This window comes from Poecilia mexicana, unplaced genomic scaffold, assembly GCF_051168715.1.
Source record: "Poecilia mexicana isolate PSO_F unplaced genomic scaffold, ASM5116871v1 scaffold_23, whole genome shotgun sequence".
NCBI lineage: Eukaryota > Metazoa > Chordata > Actinopteri > Cyprinodontiformes > Poeciliidae > Poecilia > Poecilia mexicana.
This window is the reverse complement of record NW_028263392.1, coordinates 11202766-11223391: the sequence shown is the minus strand read 5'-3', so window position 1 is coordinate 11223391 and position 20626 is coordinate 11202766. Positions and strand designations below refer to the sequence as shown.

General features: G+C 40.2%; 1 protein-coding gene across 1 annotated transcript in view; it reads right to left on the bottom strand.

Moving 5' to 3' along the window:
• Window positions 1–20626, bottom strand: part of snd1 (staphylococcal nuclease and tudor domain containing 1) — a 167479-nt gene that overhangs the window by 144806 nt on the left and 2047 nt on the right. The window contains exons 2-10 of the mRNA XM_014982396.2: window positions 19127–19276; window positions 18222–18342; window positions 18031–18112; window positions 13132–13292; window positions 11756–11847; window positions 11072–11230; window positions 10866–10972; window positions 9774–9864; window positions 3413–3517 (exon numbers count right to left, since the gene is read on the bottom strand). Of these exons, the coding sequence (XP_014837882.2) occupies window positions 3413–3517; window positions 9774–9864; window positions 10866–10972; window positions 11072–11230; window positions 11756–11847; window positions 13132–13292; window positions 18031–18112; window positions 18222–18342; window positions 19127–19276 (1068 nt within the window). The remainder of the gene's footprint in view (window positions 1–3412; window positions 3518–9773; window positions 9865–10865; window positions 10973–11071; window positions 11231–11755; window positions 11848–13131; window positions 13293–18030; window positions 18113–18221; window positions 18343–19126; window positions 19277–20626) is intronic.

The following is a 20626-nucleotide window of genomic DNA, read 5'->3' as shown; positions in this document are numbered from 1 at the left end:
GAGAGTTGTGGTGTTGGGAGACTAAAACGAACCAGAGGAGACGGGGAGTGGAGAGGGGCTTGGCAGGACCTGTCACAGTTCATCAGTGCAGTGGTACATTGCATCTGGCCTGCATACTACTAAACACCACACACACACACATACACATAAATGGACTTGCTTGCAGAATAAACCGTCTAACAGAGCACACACACACACACACATCCAGCCAAAAACAACTGGCACAAGAATCCCTGAAGACATCCAAACAAATCTGCATATATTCATAAACAGTATATTAACAAAATTCTCATTTTTAATTCTCTGAGCCATTTTATTTATTTATTTATTTTTTGTTGTTTCGTTTCACCCCATTTATTAGCTAGAACGCACACATCTGAAATGTCTTTATAAACACAGAAACTGTACAGCTTGTCTGCTGAGCCCATCTTTGCGTATGGTCTGACGCCAATTTTCAAGATGTTTCCTGACAAAGCCTAACCAAGCTTAAACAGCCACGTCTCCGTGTGTCTTTGTGCGTGTGTGTGTGTGTGAAAACCGCGCTTCAAACCGTAACAATGTCTTTACGTCCATCTGCTGCACTGTAAGGGAGAAACTGCCTCGCTCATGACAATGTTAGCCAACATGATGTCGGTGCGTGAAGCGCCTCTGGCTGAAAGATACCTGCTGTGACCTCCTCTTGTCTTGACCTTAAGATGAGAGTCACCCCCACGGCTGAAAAGCCAACAAAAACACAGCTATTACAACCTGACACTCACGAGGCCCAGCCCTCAGCTTCCGGCTAAACAAGCCGCGCGTTTTCGTCTCTCTGCGGATACTTTGCGGATGATTTGGAGATGCTTTACAATTATTTTATTGGCTATCAAAACCACTCATGCAGCAGTAATAAAAGGAAGATTACACTGTCCACCATGGCCTCCGGTAACTGAAGGAGAAACATTACATCTGCATCTGTAAAGGTGAGCGGACAGGGCATGAAATTAAGCTCGTATCCAGCAACGGCTTACTTAATTTAGTGGCCAGGCACAGACCCCACTGCGAAATGACACCGGACAGAAAACTGCCTTTTGCTTGAATGCAAAAAAGGGTGCTCTGTTAAAGTTGCCAACATTTTGTCATGTTAAGGCTTCAAACTTCTAAGTTTTTATTTGAATTTCCCGTCTTCCTGCAACAGCAACTGTTTGTACTGGATTTTATCTGGGACGTCAGAGTAGAGGGGGACTGGATGGAACAGCCTGTCAAGCTTTTCAGATTAAAATGAGAACGCTACCATGTACCCATTTTGCTTCTGCACCACAATGATGTGTTGCTGTGCAGTAATCCCACAACAAAGACAATAATAGCCGTGATATAAAACGGACCAAAAAAATGCGAAATGGTATGAAAACTTTTGCAAGGCACTGTATTTTGCTCGATTAAAAGAAATTTCAGGAAAGCTCCAGTTAAAAGGTCTCATCTGCAAACCTATCATAACTCTGCACTGCTGCCATAGCGACAACACTCAAAGCTGAGCCAACAGCAGTACAGACAGGCAGGGAGCTCTTTAGCTCAGACAAAAATAACTAGCTAACAAACAACACCAGCAGTAGCACCATGTACAACCCTTGTTAAAAAAAACAACACTAAAGGCTGCAACATTTTATGCACAATGTAAGATCTAAAAAGGGAACACACATCTGCAGTCATAACAGTGACTAAATCAGAATAAATTCACATGTAAACAAAAAACTGCATTCCAGTATGCATCTGTTTGCTTTATCGCTATTTAATCAGATAAAAATGCAATCAGGTGCCTTAATGACCGTCTGCATATTTGGAAATTACATTTTCATTGCAGGATTAGTCTTATTTATATCCGTGCAGCAGTCTGATGAAACAAAGCCACACGAATAAATATGCATGAGGTGAAATAATAGCAGAACACAAGTGTTCCAGTGTCACAGCAATACAATACACACATCAGATTCACATCTGGGCTCCCCTCTCCGGAGCTCCCTGCAACATACGACAGTGTAATGAAGCACAAAACACATACTGCTGAAGCATCTGGCGCAGGAAAAGACGGAGTGACAGACAGCATAAAGAGAAACACTGAGAACCGGAAAAATGGAACACAACATGCAAAAGGGAGAAAAAAAATGAAAGAAAATGGAAAATTAAATCTGGAAAGGTAGAAAAGTAGAATTCAAAATTAAAACTAGGACAGAAGAGTTATGAGGACAAGCGGTGAGCTCGGAGGAATAAGAGAGAAAGACTAAACAGGGAGAATTTTTTTTTTTTTTTTTTTTTTTACCCAAAAGCTTGTGACAACCACAAAGAGAAAGAATTAACACAGAAAAGGGACAGTGGTGCAGGTCAACATCCTAACCGCAGTGTGCATCCCCTGGGAGAAAGGATGGGAGAAAGTGACAGTGAAGAAGAGAGAAGAGAAAAACAGATGAAAGGCAAGGGAAGATACAAAGCAGCATCTTAATGATTAGAGGCACCAACAATGGCAGTGAAGAAAGCGAGAAAGAAGGAGTAGTAATGAGGGCGGGATATAAAAACCAAAAGGGCAACAATAAAAAATTAAAAAAATCTGGAGGGAATAAACAATGAAAAGGAAACAACACAGAATAGGAGGAGGAAGTTAAAAACAATTAAAATACACACACACAAAACAAGAGTTCTGACAGATGTTGTGCAAGCTGACTTTTACAACAGGAGCGGCAGAAACGAGAAGCATGACTTCCTCATTAATTAATAGCACACTAAACATAGCATCAACTGATTCTAAATATGCATAACATTTGCACCTTTTTTCCAGGTGCCGCTGATCGCTTTCCAAGTAAACATGCTGCTAATGAAGTCTCTAAGACAAAAAGGGATTCAAAGATTTTACTCTAAAGTCTTGACAGAAGCTCAGTTCGAAGGGGAAATAATACAAAAAATAAAAAAATAGACGGATGATCAAGAGACATCCCACACAGCAGACATCTGTGTCTCGACATCACTGCATAGACGCAGCTTTTTCCATCCGTGTCAATAAATATGCATTCCCCAGCGTCACATGGTCAGTGGTATGGGCCCGTGTACGAGTGTTTTCACAGTCCAGAGCGGATTCGAAGGAAAGATGTAGAGTGTGGTAGGAAAGAAAAAAAATCGATTAGCCTCACTCTGCAGTGCTGCAACCACTGGGTGTGTGCAAGTGTTTTACTGTGTTTGCATGTGTCCCAACTTAGGGTGCCACCAAGTGGTCAAAATTAATATCAATTATTTGTAGATGGAGGATCTCCACATCAAAGAAAGGGGGAAATCGAGAGAGAAAAGGTTCTGAATGAGGATATTATTGACTGTGTATTAAAAAGTGGAAAGCATCAAGTCAGTGTGAGTATAGGTGATCATATGTACAGTCCGACAGGTTTCTCTGTACCTCTCCCTCGTTCCTCGGGGGGCGAATGCTGGACAGATGGATGGTTTTGTATTCTCCAGAGTTGAGCTTGACCACCAGGGCGTCAGCATTGACCACCTGCATCACCTGCAATGACAAAAGGCAATACTTGTCAAAACAAACTCAGGATGCCGTATTAGCAGCCAAGTCTGAGAAGCACCAATAAGAACCTAAGAAAGTATTAAAAAAAAAAAAACTGCTTCATCTCAAATACATTTACACTCTTTGGGTCATCACAGGCCTGCATTGAAGGGAAGTGGAGGAGCGCAAACACAAGCAGTGCATTCTGCTGAGTGAGTGAGCGAGCGAGTGAGAAGATAGTCTGAAAGACACATGGGAAGTGAAGGAGCACGAAAAGGATAAATGGAGAGGAAGAGATTCAGTCAAAAGTAGGAGGAGGACAACAGTGTGGCTAGATCGTGAGCAGAAGGCACCGAAAGTGAGTTAAGATAGAGTGAAGTCCTGACTAAGTGAGCTAAGGCCTCCCAGTAGGGCAGCGAGGTTTAGAGGACAGGACGAGGACGTTCGCCTATCTAGGGGATTGGAAGCAGGGAGGGTTGATGAGGAGACAGAGTGGAAGAGAAAAAACGGCTTAAAAAGAAACAAACATCCTCTGGAAGGCGGACAGGCAAGAGTAACCATGGTGCCTTACAAAAGTATTCATAGTCTTTGGACTTATTCACATTTAGTTGCATTACAACATCAAATTTACCCATTTTACAGGGATTTTCTAGAAAAATTTACTAGATTAACTAGAAAAAAGAATCACAGTGGACAGGAAGATGTTCATCACTTTACAGGAACGCTTTTCTTTACTCTGGTTGTTGTCTGACCCAGTCTGAAATCTTCTTTCTCAACAGCTCAGGTGGAACCTGGGTACTAGTTAGGTCATTTGTAGGGACAATAGACTCCATTCCATTACAATAAGCCTCAAACAGGGAATCAGAAATAGGTTCAATTAACAAATGTTAGAAACCAGGATGTCTACAAATTTCAGCAAATCAAATTTAAGGGTTTTTCAGTGCGACCTGGAATTAAATGCAAGAGCAAAAAACCTATAAATACAAGGGATGATTGGAGGATCTTGCTGAATTATGACTTGGCAAAAGAAGCGAGCCAGTGGCAAAAAACATGATAAATGCAGAAAAGCTGTCTAGCTAGTTCGCAAGAACATATTAGTAGCTAGTTAGCGGAAGAAGGAAGAAGTGTGAGTGCAACTCAAACTTTTGACAGAATATACCTTTGAGAAATGTATTAATATACTTTTTTTTATTTAATAAATTATAAGGCCTTAATTTTAACTATATGAATGCAAGACTTTAAAACTTAAGGAAATGCAGACACCCTATAAACTATATTGGGGGTAAGAAAAAAAGATTTCCAACTCAACCCACTCTATAAATGTGCTTTTTCATGTAACAAGACAGATTGGGGGTGCAATGTGATTGAGATGGAAACGGCATCCAAACCCTGAGCCTTTAAGTAGGCCACTTGCTGGAGACTGCGAAATCAATCGCTCTACACATGTTGCCACCCACTCCTCCTTTAAATGGCCTCACTCATCATCAGCCTAACTGCAGCTCAAGAGTAGGTTGCGCTCAGGTTAAAGTCCGCAAATTGAAAGATGCAGCTTTGAGCCATGCGTCGACTGGAGTTCGGGCCATGTGGTTGGTTTTGTGTGTGTGTGTGTGTGTGTGTGTGTGTGTGTGTGTGTGTGTGTGTGTGTGTGTGTGTGGCTGTGGTAGTAGTGCTAAATTAAAAAGACTATGTATGAAGGAGAGAAAAAAAAGTTAAGGTTCCTCAACACAAATTTCAGACACGGATCCAGGTGTGTCAGGCTCATCAAGAAATTCATTATTCTGCAGAAGCAAATAAGACCGCCTTTGCATTTGCCACCAGAGAACAGAAATTAGACCAACCCACATGCTAAATAGGCTGCCCACAACAGCAGCCAAAATACATCATACACTAATCACTGAACTGAGTGGGAGAGATCCAGAGACACAGGGAGCAGAAGGGAGAGAGACTGGGAAGGGGGAGAGGAGGTGCAATGAGTAAATGCAAGGGTTGGGGGGGGTGGCATGCAATCACACAGTGACACACACACACACACACACACACACACCAGCCTCACACTGTAACAAGGTCATTTTGAGGCCTGCCCAAGCAAGCAAAGTCCAAGAGAGAGAATGTGGCAGGAACAGAATAAAAACGGTTTAGCTTTTACTGCCTAATTATCGGTCCAAGAGCGCGAGATGAGAGACTCGAAATAGGAAGCTGCTGGGGTGGACCGGGGGGAGGAGGGTCTGTGTGTGTGGGGGACAAATCAACACGCACGGGAAGACCGAGTGAGCCAGGGAGACGGAGTGTAATCTCAGTGCAAATATCACAGGCACAGAGACAGAGGAAAAGATGGTGAATAGATAGGAAAATGGAGCAGAAAGTTGTTGCCATGAGGGCCGAGAAGACAAATAGGCTGGCAGCATGACTCACTTGTCTAATCTGATGCTAGAGGTGGAGATCTACTGCCACCCTCTGCCAGAGGAGGACATGACAACTGCAGCAGCCAGGATCAGTCACTGCGCAGGAGGGATCTTGGCGACTGTCAGGGAAATGTGTTGGTTGACACCTGAATCTATTAGGTTGGTTTTTACTCCGAGGGGGGAAGTGAAGGCCTAGCCAGGACTCGCTCATTACTCAAGTCATATCACCTTATCTGAAAGAAACAACTATGCTTTGAGTTTCTGTGTTGCTGCCAGTGGACATGGTTTTGTCAGCCCGATTACAGGGCTGCACATCAACTCGGATTGTTTCCAAGGGCGTGATGAGGACTTCAGTGTAGTCGCCGGGCAGAGGGGAACAACAGAGTGGCTAACAAAACTGTGGGTAAATTCTGGAGAGGGGAAAAAAAACAGAACTCTATATAATGTTTGAAAAACTGATTTTCCCAGAATTTCTTTAAAGAGGCAGCTATAAACCCCATTGACCAGGTACGTCCACCCTAAGTCACATCCTGAATGAAACAAATCATCAAAAGGTTCTGAGACCAACTTCTCAGGTGGACCTGGACTTTTGTTTGGCCATCTGGTTTTATGAATATCTTGTGATGTTTGTAAAATTGATCAGGCATTGGGTATGGAGCATACAAACATGGAACGAAGCAAGGAAGGAAGGAAGAAAGAAATGGGTGGATTTATGGTCCAAAGGGTTAATAGAGGGATAAATGGATGCAGTGATGCAAAAACAGATGGATACACCTGTAAAAGGACTGATGGGTAAAGAAATGGATAATTCAAGATGAACAGGAGGTGGAAAGCTTGGAGAAAAGGGTAGATACAAGAGAAAGGTAACCATTTTTCTTACTTGTCCAGATCTGTATAACTGTAATCCAATCCAATGCTGTGTAAGAGCTCAGAGGGACAACATTCTTATTTACACAATTTAATTCACCTGCAAACTGGCCAAACCAGGCCTGAAAAATAACTTATGTAATATATGGATAAACCTCTGAAGGCAAAACGAATGTTGGTTTTTCAATACATTTTGCTGTAAATTGTGGTAAAACTGGATTAAATTTATCCATACAACAACTCAGCTTCTGCCTTCCGTGAATGTGACACAGACGTCAGTCGTAGTAGGTGTTAAATTGCAGAACAGAGTGCAGCTAATGCACTCAACAAAAGTAGCCTTTTGTTGAGTGCATCAACAAAAGGCGGCCGACTCAAGTCTACCGACAGATTACAAGTAATCCAAATGGATCCTAGTCATCAAAGAAGAAACATTTAAGTTCAATTAAGTAAAGTTTTATTTTATTTCACATTTGTTCCTCGGTGGGCTGTCCTTTTACTCTGGCTGCAGAAAAAAAAAAAAAACACACCTGGGGCTTTGCTGAGATCACCACTTGGATTCTGGATAAGTCAGCAACAGAAAACACATGGAGGCCAGTGATGGAGAGGGTAGAACAGACTGGAACGGACAGTTAATTACATGTCCGACTGGAACCTCCAAAACTTTTTACAATCAAGCCACCATGGTTCGTGAATCAGGGTCATATTCTGGACCAAACATAAGGCTGACCTACTTGCAGCATTAACATACTTCTATTGATGGTAAAAGAAAAAGAAATGTCAGGACTGGGTTAAGAATCAACATCCGGTTACTAAATCGTGCAAATCACAACTTCGTCTCAGTCTTCCCCGTTATCCTTCTATCATTATGAGGTTGGTGATCCAAAAGTTCCTAATAAGTTAAAACGTATCAAAATGCTTTTTTTTTAATCTTGTGGATAATTTTTGCATTGGAAATGCTTTATTTTTGCCTCCATCCAGATTTTTTTTATACAACTGACAATTTGTTTTAAAATGAGAAAAAACAAGCTAACCCACACGTCGTTGTGCAGGTCAGCAATTACCTGGGGAGAACAAGACAACAGCCTACATCTGTATCCTCAAGCCAGAAAAGACAAAACAGATGACAAGGTCAAAAAAAAAAAAAGAAAGAAAAATCATCAGCTAGAGAGACTCGTGGGAATCAGACCCTCTGCGCTTCTTCATCTATCCGTCACTCAGGCAATAAGAAGCGAAAAGTTGAGTGGACGTGGATAAAGGAGGACTGGATGATGACGGGATTGATGGATGGACGTGTCCTTCTGAGAGTCCTTACACTGCAGGATTATCTAGCGACAAATGCCACTGGGGTGAATATAGTGCAGTAATAACATGCCTGAGTAATCCTATGCCCATCGATCGGGCACTTAGCTTTTCGACGGATTTATCAGTGGTGATGTTTTGAATGACAACTGTCAGCCGCTGAGTTATAAACAAAGATAGACGTTTACAGTTAAAGGTTTCTCAGCTTGCAGACAAAAACTTTGAAAGCCATTAGACCGCATGTCTAAAGAACATCAGTGCATCTTGTTGATGTAAACACCAAAATGACCAGTCCATCCCACACCGGCATCAAACCCCTTTTATGGGATCATTTTAAGACATAAAGCAGCCCACACGAAGGATGGGAATGTTTTATTCATTTCAAATAAGAGAAAAAAATAAACACTGTCCATGTTTTGTGGATTTCTTCTGTGTGTGCAGTTTATTAAAACCCTTCTGCAAGCAGATTGCTTAAGCAACACCTTTTATGTAACCCTCTGGCTGGCTATGAATTTTTCAGGGTCTTAAAAAGTTTAGGGTACAGAGGGAGGGGAACACAGACCAAATGCAGGCTTTAGGAAGAAAAAAAATGCTTTTTTATCCCCCCTCCCTTCAACTTTCCTTATATATTCTGAACAAAATGAGGTCTGAGTTTCCACTTATAAAAATGTTAACAGAAGGGACCGAGTTCACGCTGATGATTTGCAGCTACAGTTGCTAAACTACATTAAAGTGACTAGTCTGAAAAGATAACTTGTCATCTCCGGGAGATGATCGCATCAGGCCACAGCACCAAAACAGATCAAGCAGTCAGTCTTCCCAGGTTTGAATCCATAAGTTAGGACAACGAGAGGGAACTGCATCCATCTGTAGCTGATATTAAGAACCTTTCTTTGTGCCCAAGGCTGTGTCTATAACACCCAAAGCCATTATCTCTGAATTTTTGGCTTTTGAGGTCACACTGCGATGCTGTTACAGATACATAATTGACATAAGGACCATTTGCCCCGAAAAATAGCTTCGAGGGCTGCTGCGTTTTTCTTCATATTCAGCATGATGATAGTGCTATTGTTTCGCCTCACAATGTTCCTACCCCGAATATATTTACTAAACATCTTACCATTCTCCATATGCTCACAATTAATATCACTGAAAAGTTTATTTTCTCAGTAATTCATTTTTGAAATCCGCCAGTAGTGCTGTGAAAGACGTTGCAAAAAAAACATCACTAATATTACTATGTGCAAAACTGACATCACAAAGGATTTTGTGGAATTCAATATCTGTTGCTGGTTTTATTCCAGGTGTGATGTTTTCTCACGGCAGTGAATGTCAAAACATGACACAGAGGATATTGTTCAAGACGCAAAACGTCCAAAAATGTCAGAACCAGTACTTAGCGTCACCGTTACGATTTCCTAATATCAAGGAGTGGGAAGGAATAGTGAAATTTATTTGTTGAATTTAATTACTGATGTTCAAATTTATTTGATTTTTTTTTTTATTGTGACAAAAGGCAACATTTGTTGTAACCCAGAGCTATATAACTAAATTAACTGGAACTTATTTATTGAAGCGTATCTGTGGGGGAGTTTTATTGGTAACAAGTTAATACAAAATGGGAAAATGCTAAAGATTAAAATCTATAAAGTGCCAGAAAACGCTAATAAGGTTGTGGCACTTTAGGGTCTTACCTTGGCAACAAACTGTCTGTCCTTCTGGTCCAAGTTGGCTGTAGGTGCCACATAATCTTTCCAGATGCGGACTTTGCGCTCTTTAGCAGACCTAGCATCAAAAAACATAAATAAATACATTTTAGTCAGATAGTAAAAAAAAAAAAAAAATCAAAGGATTAATGGAGAGCAATCTGTGAGGAGAACTAATAATAAAACTAGCATAATCCTAGCACAACTGAAACTGTGTATAACTGCAACAGTTGACTTTTTTAATTATAAACTAACGGGGGTGGGGGGGGTTCCCCAGGGCTGAACAGTTGCGCAGCTGGTAGCACTGATGCCTTGCAATCCTCCTTAGGTGTGTGTGTGTGTGTGTGTGTGTGTGTGTGTGTGTGTGTGTGTGTGTGTGTGGTTGTTTGTCCTGTCTGTCTCTGTGTTGCCCTGCGATACACTGGCTTCTGAAAGTCTACACAATCCTGTTCAAATTTCTCGTTTCTGTGAAGAACGGGACCACAGGCAGCATTAAAAATCTTCCCAACTTCAGTGACTTTTATCCCGTACAACTCAGTTTAAAAACACATATGCTTGACATGTCAAAAATATCAATCTGCAATAACCAGACTGCATAAACATTAGAAAAAGAGCCCATTTTATGTACTTTTGGATCCAATTTCAACATTTTGTCTTCTTGTACACAAACCAAGCATCAACTATAGGGAATCTGATGAACTGAATATAAAGTCCAGCTGTTCTGGTTGAAGTATCCTCCCATCACTTACTTAAATTAACAGTTTGCTTAGGAACAAAAGGACGTCAATGCGTAAAGATGTAAAAAAAAAAAGAGAAAACTGCCAATAAAAAAAGGCCAACACTGGTCAGGGAGGCTGGCAGCTAAAAAGCTGAAGATAAAAATGGATCTCAGTGAATCTAAGCATAATAAAACTACCTGTCATTTTGTTTTATATTGTCTTTTTTTGTTTGTTTTGTTTTGTTTTTTTACTTGAGTATTTCAAATAGAAAATGTTTTACAGGTTTTTGTTTTTTTTGTTTTGTTTTTGCTCAGTATCAGAATCACAATAAAACCAAACATGAACTCTAAAACGTCCCCACCGTTCAGCAGCTCTGAGTTTCTCAGCTCCCTGGGTGTAAACTGCCATGGACCAATCCACGCAGCGAGCAAAGCCCTCCTTCAGCAGGAGCTCTGTGATGTTGCCATTCTGAGACGGAGAAAGATCCACAGATAAACACACAACAAGACAGAAGGCCTAGTTTTCTACCAGTGTCAACACTGAGGCCTGATTTGCGCTAGGTGTTACCGGGTGCAGGATGGTTCCCAGTATGATCTGGTTGTGACAGCTCTCCAGAATGATCTGAACGTCTCGCTGCAGAAGCCGGGACTCGGTGAAGAATTTGGCCTCTGCTGCAAACGGCTCCGGTGTTTCTGTTCCGTCTGCTTCCCTTCTGAACGTGGGACACTGCAGTCGCACCAGAAACAACAGTCAAGTATGTAAAATTACATCCTTTACGTACAATTACCATTTACAAGTAAAGGAGCATTTTGTACATACAGGGAGCAAAAACATATTGTTGTGCTTGTCCAATATCCTGACAGATGTAGCTGTAATATTAAATCTTTTGTTGAAAGCAGCACAAAAACAGACACATGAATGAAATGCTCGTTGAGCAGACAAGCTTTTATGCGTTGAGACAAAGAACACCTTAAAATAGATTTAATATCCTCAAGTACAAGATGAGAAAGATTAGTTATCCTGAGTGGTCTACTGGCAAGGCTAGACTGGGTGAAAGAGACGGATGGGGAATTGAGTTGCTCAGATATGACACTAGCGGATCAGTCAAAGCAAAGCAGACGAGGAGGAGCATAAGAAAAAGTGCCGTTACTCCTCATGTCATGATTAGTCTGTCAATTATTCAGTCATTTAAAAAACTAAAATAAGGAAAGTAGTATTGAAAAATCCTAAAGTCCATCCAACGCTACTTACCTTCACACCAGACAGCATAACGGTGACCAGATAGTAGTCTGGGAGCAGCAAGGCACGAACAACGCTGCCGTCTCGCACGTGCTCAATGATGGCTGAGGGGAAGAAATGGGTGAACAAGACAAGGGAAGAAAAAAATATCCTGGTAAGTTCAGCTTTTTAATGGACATTATATTTCAGAAATAGATCATTATCATCCTGTCAGACAGTATACAGTTGCTGCTAAACAAAAACAGATTTTTATCAAATATGACTGGAAGGTGTTAGATGAGCCTGAAGTTGCCATCTGATGGACACACAAAAGAAAAGTAACATTTCACATCGCCCTAAACGCACCACTCCCATTTTTATATTTGGTGGTGGCAGCATTACGATATTAGGATTATTTTTTTTGTAGTTGATGGCAAGATGAATGCAGCTAAACAAAGGGAAATTTCTACAGTGGTTACCATCGAGGCAAATCTGACTAAAAGTCAGGACCTGAATCTAAGGAAGAAACAAGGTTCAAAAAAGAAGAACTAACATTCCCAAATAATGTAATTAAAGTTTGAGACATTCTGCAAAAACTGAAAGCAATTTCAGTCTCTTTACAAGCAAAGCCAGTAGAAACACACAGCTGCAGCTGCAGATAAATGTGGTTCTACAAACAACTGACTCAGCTGGACAGGACGCAAATGCATATTAGTTATTATGTTGGCCAATCAAAATAAATACCATCCAAACAGAATATACTGAAGTCTGTGCTATGAAAGAGCTCAAAGGATATGAACACGTCAGCAAAAAAAAAAAAAAAAAAAAAAAGGCGCTCATAATTATTAATGAGTTTAGAAATGTTTGCATGGATTTCAAAACTTCTTTAGCTAACTCTGGGAATGTTGAGCCAACTATTTAAATTAGTATTCTTTACACAGATCAAGATTTTGAGATGGACTTTTTCCGCGGGTATTTCAGGTTTCTGCCGCGGCGTCCGTTTGGACACTTTCAGCGCCCGCGCCGGATAATTCCATCTGATCTCAAAATGACCCTGAATTTCGCGAGAACGAACGGCAACAAGAGATGAAAGGAGAAGAAAAGCCATCAGCTGCTCGTTTCCTCCATTCAATTAAAGAGTTGTGAAATGAGCTGAGCCGCCGTTCCCAGCAATCGTCTGGAAATAAATCGAGTGGAGCGTTGCACCTCGAGCGGGCTGGAGATGAGAATTAAAGGATGGCCTTGTGAAGTGTAGCAGGGCCGAATGTCTTACAAGAAAGATGCGATCCTGACAATCTTTACAGACAAAAAAAAAAAAAAGAATATTTAATGTGTGTTTATGCACCAACTTCCTTTGCCTTGTTTGTTGTTTTACAAGAATGATCCAAGCCTTTGTCAGAACTCCTTACCGTTGATGGGCTTCTGGTGCAAGGAGTCCACAAAGTTGCGGGGATTCTCGATGGTGTACTTGAGGTCGCGGATAGTGTGTGTGCCGCCCCCCTCGCTCCACATGCCTTTCTTGGACGCCTTTGATTGGTCCTCCAGTTCACAGAGTCTCGCCTGCTCAGGACTGGAAAGGAAAACAAGAAAGGAACGCAAAAACATCTTAATTATTCACACGTTGGCTGTATAGAATTTTAATGTTTGCAACGGATGCTTGCGTGCGATGTGGACAGGCTTCTTAAATCCAATTAACGTCAAATCTCCAAAGAGACTGTAGAACAACTGCTGGCGAACCTTTAATATTCAAACTTATAAAAAAATAAATTAATTAATTAAACTTTTGCCAGCTTAGAAACTAAACACAAAGCAAGATCATTCTAGAGTATGAAGATAATTGCCTAATAAAAATCAAAAACTGATGAGCAACTGCCTAAAAACACAAGGTATCTGAGCACTTAGGGACGAGACAACACCAGCAGCACAAACGCGGCTTCCTGCAAACACCGCAATTAATTCCATGCTGGCTTCCTTAATTGTGCAGCTTAATGCCTTTTCGGGGCTCTTGTAAAGCTTTAATTATTCACAACTTTAAATGGCCAGCAGGCTTTTGTTTTTTCAACCAGCAAAAGCTGCACAATAGTTTCAGCAGTTTGGCGTCGCAAAAACTAAAGACTGCTTTGATGATATTTCATTTGTTTTCTGAAAGTCGTAGTTTGCCGGTGTTTAGTCACAATGAATGGTTCATGTTGAAATTTTTACACCTTTCCAGACTCGGATTTCCCAGAGTTCTCAGTTCAGATGGTCGGACAGACGGGAGGTAAATGGACAAACAAACTGAGGGACAAAACAGACTGAGAAACGGATGCAATGACAAACAGAACGATGATGGATAGATGGACAAAATGACAGAAATAAATTGAAAGATCGATGAAGGAACAACTTTGTAAATATAAAAATATGATTGGACAGACGGATGCATAAGTAATGGACAAACAGATGGAGAAATGGCTAGATGCATGGACTGTCCATTCGTCTCAACAAACGGAAAAAGACACAAATGGATGAAGTGATGATGAATGGACAATACGAGAATAAACAGAAGCACAGTTGAATAGACTGAAGCTAAATGAAGGAACTGAAAAATAAAAAAAACTAATTGATGGACAGGTTGAAGGTGGACAAAGGGAAAAATGATGGACAAATGAATGGTTGAGTGAATGAACACACCAAGACAATGGGATGGGGAATAAAGGTTAGGAAAACAAATATTATTAATCCTCTTTTCTTTTTATTATCAGGACCTGAAAAAGATTTCGATGCTGTGCTTCAGCTGGGCTTTTGGGCAAATTCCCCAAAACACAGTCAAGTTCTTTCTGCTCACTGCTATGATTTAACAACAAACTTTGAACTGAACTGAGACAGTTTCTTGCTGACTTGGCAGCGATGGTCAAACTTTATGTAAGAACTAAGCTACTTAAATATTTAAAAGCGCCAAACAGGAACAGAAAGCTCCAAAAGATATAGTGAAAGAAATCAGAAAAGTAAAAAAAAAAAAAAAGGAAGGAAGGAAGGAAGGCGGATTTTGTAAAGTCCTAGCTTAGATGTAGAGTATTCAAAATCAGATTTCTTAAATAAAAATTAATAACCTTGTCTGTAGAGACTGATGATAGTAAACATATCTCTTCTTGCAGCTACACCGGCTTCTGGGTCAGCAACTCCCTCCACTACAGTGGCTCAAATCAAACTGATGGTCGACAAGGTGCAGTAGAGAGCAAATCTATTCCAGCAAAGGCCAAGCAGAAATACTTTCCAGTTAAACCATTCTATGGACTCCATCTTTCATCTCCGTATGGCTCCTTTGTGGAACCAAACGCACTTCAGATAAAACATTTTTACCGCTTCCTGTTGTTTTTGTGTTGTTTAAGGAGGCTGTAGGAAGCCATGTTCCCCCCCAAACTGTGCACAAGAGTTCCAGAGTAATTGAACAGTGAGACTTTAATGAAAGCTTTTCAGCCCCTCAGTGTTTATAGCCACCAACTCCTCCTCCTCCGGGGCTCTAGTTAAACAGGAGCAATGGAAGACTGTAAAGTAAAAGTTGGTAGCCCCGGTAATGTACCTCATTCCTGCATCGGTGAGTGGTGTCTCTATAAACCGACCCATCAAGCCTGATGCCTGGAGTTTTAATTTATCTAAAATTAACATTTTGGGTCCCAAAGGCAACTCAGTAAATCGATTAAAGGTTTTTAAAAATGTCAGCAGTCACAGGAAGTGATCAACTCTAAAAAGCTAAGCTTTTCCAAAGAACACCATTATGGATGTTGTTGGGCCTGTCACGATAACAGATTTAGCTCAATGGTAAGTTGTCACGGTAATTATTGCAATAAACAATAACTGAAACCCTTTTCAAGTTTACACACCGATAATAGCAAAATAATGCAAGTTCACCCTGTGAAAGACTAATAAACTGTAATTTTGCACAGCACATTCAACACTGGAAGACATTTTAAAGATCCAAAATAAAACACGAGCATAAAAAGATCAGAGGAAATAAAAAAGCGACAGAAATCATAAATGAAATGGATTAGGAAATCGCTGTAAACAAAACTGCCCTTCAAAAGCTATCAGAACAAAATCATTGTGCTCATCTCAGTTTATGCGATTAATTGCTTACTGCCACAGGCCTGGATATTTTAGATCCAAGATGGATCAATTGTATGCTAGAAATTCATCTTATAAATCCCACAGTCATTTTTAAACTGAATGCATTATTTACTTTGGACTTTTTGAAAACAGCATAGTCCATCAATCCTTAACAGATAAATGATCTGTAAAACCTGCTCGTTATCACTCATTCTTGGACTGTTCTGCTATGACCTGCTTAAGAGATTAGCTTAATACTTTTTAGCGTTAGCATTTGGCTGAAATGATAAATACATGTGCATAGAGATAACAGAGTCTGCTTTTGATTAAAGTAATGAGCATGAACCATATTTGTTCAGTGTGAGTATCTGCATCGGTACAACCCTTGTTCTAAAGCATTATGAACGTGTCATGTCTCGAAGCTAAAGACAAAGTGTGCATCAGTATAAATCTGTAAATACACAAAGTTGTGCACGATCCCCGCGGCAACTTGCCGGGCGAATTGCCTGGCCGCGTTAGCAGGCGGCAGCCGGCCTCTAAGCACATGTTTAACTGCGCTGTCCGAAGCCATCACCATTATCATCACCTCCATAATTATCACCACATCACAGTTAGGGTGATCAACGTAGCAAGTCACGAGGAGTAATGATATTGGAGGAAAACGCACTGAGGGAAAACAAAGACCCTAAGTCTTCACTGAGTAATGGGCCTCCCCCTTTGGCCAAATGATGCCAGCTTACACTTAAAGCATCATTTACATTAGTGCTTGTTATGGGCCATTGGACAGGCTGCTTGAAATGCTTCATTAGGGGCAAAATGTTCACACCATCTCTGTTCATGTTGGAAGACACAAATGCAGCAGCATGAGTCAAATTGCTTGTAATGTGTGTCGTGTGCAAATACCGCCACTGGGGGAGACATACAGTACTCTGTCATATAGCATGGGGTGTGTATTTATAGGATTAGTGCATTGGGGCAATGTGGCAGAAAAAAAAAGGTTTCAGAGGGATATCGTTATAGCAGTAGGGGCATGCTGCCACCATCTGGGATACTATGACTCCATCTAAATTCAGTCAGCCAATTGAGGACTTAAGTACTTCTCCCAATAGATTCTGCAAGGTTGTTCTGCCTTAAGCTTTAGGAAATACAAGCTTACATCCTGCTGCCAAAAGCGATTTCCTATATTTGTTACATAAATGGTTGAAGAAGTTAAAGCTTTAAAGGTAAAAACATTCAGTCTTGGTGATACAATAAAGTCTTACTTAAAGTATATGACTAAGGCCTCATTATCAGTGTATTACACAACTAAATTGTGATGCAACAATATTATTTTGCTGATAAAGTTTTCCTTTAATGAAACCTATCGTTTCTGGATGCAGAGATTATCAACCAGTTAGGTCAAAAATACTAAATGAATCACAAACCTGGATGTGTTGATGGAAAAAATGTTAATATAAATCCTTAAAATGGCAAAAGCACCAAAGTGCTAAATAATCACTCTCCAGAGTACACTTAACAGCAAAATAGAGCTTTTATATTTAAAAAGATTAAAGGAGTTGTATGTTTGCAGTCATAAAAAAAAGTTTAAGTCTTAAAAACACAAGATGATTAAGTGCTGTGTGTTTGACTATACTACATAAAACAAGGAAAGTATCTGGAGCTCAATAACAAATACTGTGTGCCAGAATCTAGGCAGACCTGCAGCGCAGTTCTGATCTGTTCAATTTCAATGCTCAGTTTTTATATGTTGAACATATGAAACCAATATTATTGTAATAACTTTGATGTTAATATTTTTCCTGTCGTGATAAAGAATTTTCTGAAAGAAGTATTTTAAAACGGCTTTATAAAAAAAGATTAAAGAACCCTAACCTTCGGGTTTAGACGAATGGTTGCTTATACCATCACTTAGAAGTTTTTTAAACAGCGTGTACATTGTGAATATACTATAAACTCAAGTTCAATGATGACTCCCTGATGTAATATTTACAGCCTCTTGGGGACGTATAGATGGATTTTAATGGTTATGGGATCGACGAACAAGAGGTGACATTGGTCCCCCTCCATTAATTTTCAACAGAACTTGTGGGATGAAGTGACAATCGCCCTTCTCCAGCCAAGCTACCAGCGAAATTCCTGCATGTGAAATTTCATGCTCGTGCATTAACATCCAAAGCAAAATAAACAAACTAACAGCTTTAATATTTTATGCTCAACGATCTTACTTGTTTCCTCTGATTCCTTCCCTTCGGACTGTTGCGAGGCCTTCGTTCACCAAAGACTCAGCAATGTTCTCACCTGTTGTATCTACGGCAAGCATGGAGAAATGTTTAGCAAACAAGGAGAAAGATTAAGTTCAAGTAACATGATTTTATTCTAGGAAACAAATGGTGCAAAATGAACATGCACAGTGCACCTTTGCCCAGGTAGACCATGCCGTACTCCCGGCCTATGGCGGTCTTGATTTCCACAGTGAAGCACACTTCTTTGCCAATTAGCTTCTTCCTGAGAAACTCTCTGGCTTGGAAGGCCCAGGGCTAAAAAGAAAAATAAACGTTAGGAAGTGAAACCTAATCAGGCACTGGACAAGACGAATAAGAGAACTTATTTGTTCAAAAGCAAGAAGGGTGTAGCAGTATTTTCTAAATGCAGTAAGTGCTCATGTTAACGTATCACATTGCAATACTACTTTTTCTCTCTCTCTCTGAAACAATATCTGTTGTTATTCCTTCTGAGTACAAAGTGCACTGCAGGCAGAAATTAAATTAAAAGGGTCAAGGTCAGGACCTGACCTTAACGCTGGCATTAATGCAAAACTCCCACACCATGCATCTAAAAATCTCTGATCCAGATGGTGAGTTGATTATCAAATCATAATGTGCAAAGCGGTTATTATTTGAATGAGCGATTAGTAGTAAATAAAACTTAATTTAGCTTTCAAGGTAACTTATTTTCCATTTAAAAAAGGTAAAATTGTATTACACAGCTGCAGACCCTCTTCTCATCAAACCACATGCATGTGCGTACAAAAGTGGTACAAGAACAACTGTCAATTGAAAACGACCAAAGCATGTTCATGTGTTACAATCATCCAGGCAACGACAATAATAATTTAAATCCACTTCACAATCTTGGACCTCCTTTGTTTTTGTCCTTTATATAAAATCTCAGTAAAATACATTCAGGTTTGTGGTTGTAAAGCAAAAAAAAAAAAAGTTGAAGGAGGTTTAAATACTTTTCCATTGCTCTGTATTATAGATGCACTGCCACTGTAATGCAAGGCCAATTTAAATAATAAATCACAGGAATAAATCGGTTTACCTCGTCGGGGATGTCCTTGGTGTCGGGCTGGCCTTGTGCTGCTCGGCGGGCTATGGCCCCCGCTCGGATGTTGCTCAGATTGATCTGGCGCTCTGGGGGCGGACCACCTCGAGGCTGGCCCCGAACAATGATGGCACATCCCGACAAGACCTGGAGAGAAGACAACAAATGAAAAATATAGAGAAGACAAATCAGCAGTGCAACTAAATTATTTTAGCTATAAAAAAAACATATTTGAAACAAAAATACCAAGAATTATTGACAGACAGAAAGAAGAAAGACGCAAGTCGTGGATACTTTCATTTCCATTGGATTAGGCAAAAAAAGTTGTTTTTTTTAGTAAAACAATTTTTAAAATTATGCAAAACTCAGTTTAGATGCAAGTTGTATTTAAACTTACAAATATCAGTGCAGCAAAATCAGAAATACGGCAATCTAAAAGATTGAGCTTTTATAGAGGTAGAAGCTTCGTATGGCACGTAGCCATGGTGACAGTGTGTCATTCAAATGCCAGGCTTAGATCATGCCAAGTGATAACGTAGCTGAATACAAAACAAAAAAAAAAAAAAAGATGGCATAGACTTCGGTTTGACAACTGTGGCATTTACACGAAACTGAGCAAACACTTTATCTGCAAACTCTCCAGTGTGTCTGCATGGAGCATCCCTGGCCGTTGTTGATCTAAGATGTGAGCTAGATAAACCCATCAAATCACCGCTGTTCATCACCAACTGTCCGACGACTCTGGAGTACCGAAGAGCTGTTGCGGTAGTTTCTGCAGTACGATGAGCCACGAAGAACGAAAAGAGAAACTACAGGAACACATCCTCACGTTTCAAAGGGATGCGATTTTTTTTTTTAAGAGAGGGGCAGCAAAACTTCAGCAATTAAATTCTTACAGGGATATAATAAAAAGAAAACTTCTAAAGCCTAAGTAGTTGTAATGCAAGTAAAAAAAAAAAAAAAGAAAACAGACCAAAGCCTGTAAAGCTTTCGTTAGACGACATCCATTTTCTGAATGAGCTGCATAATCACGTTTCCACAGAATTCAATACCGAGACAAATGTGCTTTTATTTATACACAAGTAATGCTGCTATGAAGAGCTGTCAAAACAACATGCACTAACATGACTAGATGTGCAAGGCAACAGAAAGGATTTGGTTTCATTTTTGTTTTGGTAAATGACAGCTTTTCCTTAAAGCCGAATTTACACTCCATTTGATGCAGCACATCAGCCGGCACAGAAGCTGTTTACTTGCTCAGATTTGGCTCCAACATGGACATGGCTGATGTAAATCATTGTCTGGGTGGTGAGGTCAAAATGTCTTCGGAGATTCTGCTAAATACCAGCCTGGGTATTATTCAGAAGTCAATCTCGGGTATTTTACACTGTTATCCAGAAATAGTGACTTAATAAACCTGATCTGTCACCACTCAATAATTCTACCTGGGTAATATGCCGGTTCATTATGTTTTTCAAAATAAAATCTAAAAGGGGG